This window comes from Pundamilia nyererei, unplaced genomic scaffold (genome assembly GCF_000239375.1).
Source record: "Pundamilia nyererei isolate P.nyererei 1_Seehausen unplaced genomic scaffold, PunNye1.0 scaffold00067, whole genome shotgun sequence".
Lineage (NCBI taxonomy): Eukaryota > Metazoa > Chordata > Actinopteri > Cichliformes > Cichlidae > Pundamilia > Pundamilia nyererei.
Window position 1 is genome coordinate 1,001,727 of NW_005187468.1, and position 5,343 is coordinate 1,007,069.

Here is a 5,343-nt window from a genome sequence, read left to right on the forward strand (position 1 = left end):
GATCTGCTACCAGACATTAATTGTAACAGGAAGTAGCTTCCTGTTTCTTTACCATATTACACTTTTGACTGCCTCTTTCTTCTGTCTGTCTTCTTGTTGGTGACAGAATTCAGGGATAGAGAAGGCCTTTCTATTTGACGTGGTCAGTAAGATCTACATCGCCACAGACAGCTCTCCTGTGGACATGCAGTCCTATGAACTGTGCTGTGATATGATTGATGTGGTTATCGATGTCTCCTGCATCTATGGGTGAGTTTTGTGCTTTAGTGATGCACCAAAAGAGGTCAGAGTTGAGTAATGAGTGCTCCATGATTTGATAAACATAATTTTGGTCAGTGGTGTCTACAAAGTTAATTTTATATTAACTTTCTGTATTCATTTGCATAATAATAACTACCGTCATATTTGCTTGAATCTTTTGAAATCTTTTAAGCCTTTAAGAGACGGAGTTCACCCACGTGCTGTCTGAGGGTGCTGTCATTGAAGCACGACTTAATTTATGCACAATTAATAACCTCATAGACAAGCTGCAGTTTATTTCCCATTTCCTCTTTGAATGTTACAGTGTTTTGTTGTGTTTCACTAGTCTGAAGGAGGATGGCAGCGGCAGTGCCTATGACAAGGAGTCCATGGCCATCATCAAGCTCAACAACACCACTGTGCTGTACCTGAAAGAGGTCACAAAGTTCCTGGCCCTTGTCTGCATCCTGCGAGAAGAGAGCTTCGAGCGCAAAGGTAAGCTGTCAGATGACCTGTGATCCTCTGCTGCTCACTCGGCTTAATTTGGTTAATGGTTTTGGCTTGTGTCAAATGTCTACATGTTTTCTTTCACTTTGTTTATCAGTGCAGTATTAGTGTGTGTCTGCATGTGTACAGATGGAGTGAAATTTGTAAACCTGGATGTTATCATGCACTGAAGTACATTACACAGAAAGATAGCCAAAGTTGGGAGTAATAAAAGGAAGCAGTAATTGACTTTCAAGCTCCAAAAACAGGAGATCCACCACTTACAATTAATTTAAATAGCAACATACTGGATGGCAGTTTGGGTGAATATCTTTGTGGCTTGTGATTGTCTGAGCCCATCTGCAGTTTGTTCCCCCATATTATGGAGAGTGTAGGAGAGTGGGTTTATTTTGATACTTAATTGTGTGTCTCCTTGAGAATTCAACACAGTCGATGAATTCTTGAGTGAAATTAAAAGTTTGTCCCATCACAAACTTTAAGCTAAAGCTGTTGTGCTAAAGGAAAAAGATATCAATTTGTATTTGAGACCCTGATCATTTAATAGCATGTTAGCCGTGGATCAGTTTGTGTATTCAAACAAGCTATGGGATGTACTATGAAGGACCTTCAACATAGCTGGGCTTTCTTTGCATCAGCTGGCTGGACAAAGCCTAAACCTCAGGATGTCACATTATGGTTGTGGGCTTTCTCTGCCTGTCTCAGAGTGCTTCAGGTTCTGTGAGTGTCACCTACTCTGATGAGAGACATTATCAGATGATATTAAAATGCTGATAAGAATCTATAAGGAACATAAAAAAATCTAACATTAAAATGCAATACTGCAGCAAACGAGATGAGATTAATGCTGAGCATTAATAGAGCGCTGAAATTTTAAACATCATACATTTAAACATTAAAAGGTTACTGTCCCATAGCCTAACAAAGGACACATGGGAATAAAAGTTAAATTCAATTTACCGATCGCATACGTGTTCTTTTTGTTTGTTCTGTGTGCTAATTGTTAAAATCCCTAATGACCCTGATGAAGGCCACAAGCCGAAACGCGTTGGTCAATTATTAAAGTTGTTCATCTTCCCTCAAGTGTTGCTGGAGTTCCTGCTTTGTGAATTCTTTCATCCCCTCCATGCACCTTGGAAGCAGGTGAAGTTGTGCCAGAAAATTTTGCTGCGAATTGTTAAAATCCCAACAGCAGTATAAATTATAAAAACACTTTTACCTTTTCTGCATCACCAAAGGGAATGCATGCACATTTCAGTGAGTTTTGAGTTAGTGTAACATTTACTCAACAAGTCCACATATAAAATGTTCCCTTAGCAGAGGATCTATATCAAATTGTAAAGCTGTAAATACAGAACTCGTTGAAAACGTGCTGCTTCCAGAGTAATCTTTATAATTGGCAGTAGCATAATGGCAATTCTATAGATTTGTAGACTTTCAGAAGCACTGTTACTGCTACTGTTTGAATCCCAAAGCAAGACTCCAGTTTGGCAACTCTAAGCTTCAGCTCCCTCTACAGTATTATAGTCTGGAGACTGGCTCGGCTACTTTATGACTTTAATGGACTTTAGCCACTACGTTGTTGACAATGTTTTGGGTCATGTCATGCTGGAAGAGCCACCCACGACCCGTCTTCAGTGTTCTGGCTGAGAGGAGGTTCCTGTCTAACATTATATCTTGCCCTGTCCATTGGGCCCTCAGTGTGGAGAAGTTGGCCTGTACCCTAAACAGAAAAAGCGTAATACTTCCACCTCCAAGCTTGACTGTGAGGATGGTGTTCTTTGGATATATTCAACATTTCTCTTCTTCCAAACACTGCAGTTCAAGTTGATGCCAAGGTAAATTTTGGTGTCATCTGACCACAACACTTTCTCCCAAGCCTTCTTTGAGACATTTAGATGTCAACTGATAAACTTCAGATGGGCCTGTTCATGTGCCTTCTTGAGCAGGGGGACATTTTTGGTCCTGCACGATTTGAATCTATTACAGCATACTGTGTTACCAATGGTGTTCTTGGTGATCCCAACTCTGTTCAGATGATTAACATGCTCCTCCCATGTAGTTTTGGGCTGATCCACCCCCTTTCTCATGATCCTCACCCCAATCCTGTATAGAACTCCAGACGGAGGGCGATTCATAGTGATTTTAGATTTTATTCAATTTCCAAAAAACTGTACCAACAGCTGTCACGTTCTCACAAAGCTTCGTGCTGATGGTCTTGTATCTAGCCTTGCAGCTCTACGTTCTTGCTTGTCATGTCCTTTGACAGGTCTTTGGTCTTGCCCATGGTGGTGGAGAGTGGATTTTTTTGTTAATATTCTCTCCCTCGTCATCAAAATATAACTACCATTTAAAAAAATTAGTGCCAGTTCATTTCATTGGAAGTGAGCAAACTGTCATTGGACTGATCAGTTGTTTAATAACATAGTTTTTTGTTTTTCGCTTTCACAGGACTAATAGACTACAACTTCCACTGTTTCCGGAAGGCTATCCATGAAGTCTTCGAGGTGGGAGTTTCCACTCCACGTTCAGCTGGTCCACAGGCAATGGGCTCACCCTGCTCCAAGGCTGTTGCACTCAATGGCACACCACGCAACACCATCTAGATGCTGATGCAAAATTAAAAAACAAAAAGATGCAACAAGAAGGAAGAGGAAAGGAAAGATTAGGAAGGGCTCGGGAGCCTGTAGAGAAAAGACTACAAAACTGGGGCTCACCAGCGCACCAGTCACTATCCCATGCTCCCAGCACTTAAAGCACTGAGAAATGCCTCAAGCCAAGAGTGTGGGAGCAGCAGTGGAGCACAGAGGGGTCAGGCCAAGATGGACGATTGAAGGGAAATTCAGGCATCAGGTAAATGCAAAGCACTGTGTTAGCTTTGAGGAAGCCGAGAGACTAAACTGCACCTAAACAGGAAAAGGTTCAGGATCTTTCTTTGGATTTCTTAAAGCAGTCAAAGGCTGTGATAATTAGCTGCTGTTTCCTCTGTATGAACAATGTGATGTGGGGGAATAAAACCCTCTGTTATAACCTCTTCATATGGACAAACTGTCAGTTTGGAGGCTTCTGTCTCGTGATGAACCCACCCCGACCACTTCTGTGCTGAAAAAGACGATGGACATGTTCAGAGATGGCCTTATGTAGATAAAGCTTGACTGTAGTGCAAGCTTTTTCTCTCACCACCATTCACCTCACCTTACCTGAATGCTGCCCAAAACTTGCTTTTGGTTTGACTTGTGAAGGGAAAATAAGGTTTTGTGAGCAGACTAAAAAGGGATTGTGTTGTCCAGTTAAAGTGAGTGTGTGTGAGTGTGTGTGAGAAAGGTTATAATTAAATCCCAAGCGCGTTATTGTGAAGGAACTTAACAGAAAACGTATATATGTCCTTTTAGCTAAGAGCAGTTTAGCATGATTAAACTCCTGTCATTCAGTGAAAATAACTCTTCTGTGCTCGTGCTCCACTGAGGAACAGCTTCTGATTGACTTTATGATGAATAGAAAAAGGAGTTTACTGGAAATTTGGACATACACATTGCAAAAGCACTGCCACCATGAATGAATAGGAGCCAGTTACACTATGCCACAATTTAAGAAAAAAAATTAATTAAATTTGTTAAGTATGAATGAGGTGCAAGGTTGATGAACAGGTGGACTCACGGTTTAGGATTGTCAGACTGGTTGCAGCATGCTTGCATGCTTTTCCACTCAGTCACAGTCCTGCCAAAAATTATTAACCCATGTAGCAACCTGATTTAGTTTAGTCCTGATGAGCGGGAGTCACAAGAGCAAATCATTACTCCAAGCATGCATACATCAGTGTGTTTTTTCAGTTGAATTGTTCTCAACCAAAACATTGCTTCTTGCTTTGAAAAGGGGAGAGTGGAAATGGAATTAACAAAGAAACTCAAACTGCTAAAGTAGGAGAAAAAGACCAAATTTTATTATAATCGCCATTAAAATGAAATGCACTGTTCATGTCTGTATGTTTGTGTTTGCTTCTGTCAGGACTGAGAGGTAAAAACTCGTACCGGTTGCACCTAAAGATCGGGAATTTGACTCAGGAACCAGGATTACCACATTATCTAGCTAACTTTTCTGAGTAAAACTAAGTTCTAGCTTTGAAGGTGCCCCTGGTTTTATTCAGCAAAGTTATTCAGGTAATTCTGGTGCTCCTTGAAACTGGCCCGAGAAGTTGTTTCATTAGTCACCCGAGAATAAGTCGCCGCTTCATTGTTGCACATCAGAACTGTGGTGGATGATTGATTTCATGTAATGTGATGCTATACTGTGTGAAATAAATGAAAATTTAAAGTGGGTTCTTGTGCTTTTATTAGTTCGTTGACTAAAGAGATATTTGAGAAACTTGCAACATGTGTGGAAATGTCTGCATTCTGTTTGACAACCCTTTCTTCACTATCTAATGCAAAAGTGCAAACAAACACAAGATGGTGCTGCAGGACCATCCAAGCCTCCTCTCCACTATTTTGATATTCAGTTTTCTCTTTGCCAAGACCAATAAGTCTTTTTCATACTTGTTAAAAATACAGAAAGTGTGCATCCATTGCTTCACCTGTGCGGTGAATTATACAGCTTGTTAAA

At 40.7% G+C, this 5,343-nt stretch overlaps 1 protein-coding gene across 2 annotated transcripts in view; it reads left to right on the forward strand.

Annotated features, from left to right (window-relative positions):
- rragca (Ras-related GTP binding Ca) overlaps positions 1-5,058 on the forward strand; it is a 14,695-nt gene extending 9,637 nt beyond the window's left edge. For both annotated transcript variants that reach the window (XM_005736083.1, XM_005736082.1), the window contains exons 5-7: positions 107-249; positions 587-735; positions 3,196-5,058. In XM_005736083.1, coding sequence (XP_005736140.1) covers positions 107-249; positions 587-735; positions 3,196-3,350 — 447 coding nt within the window. In that variant the 3' untranslated portion in view covers positions 3,351-5,058. The remainder of the gene's footprint in view (positions 1-106; positions 250-586; positions 736-3,195) is intronic.
- Positions 5,059-5,343: the final 285 nt, after the last annotated feature.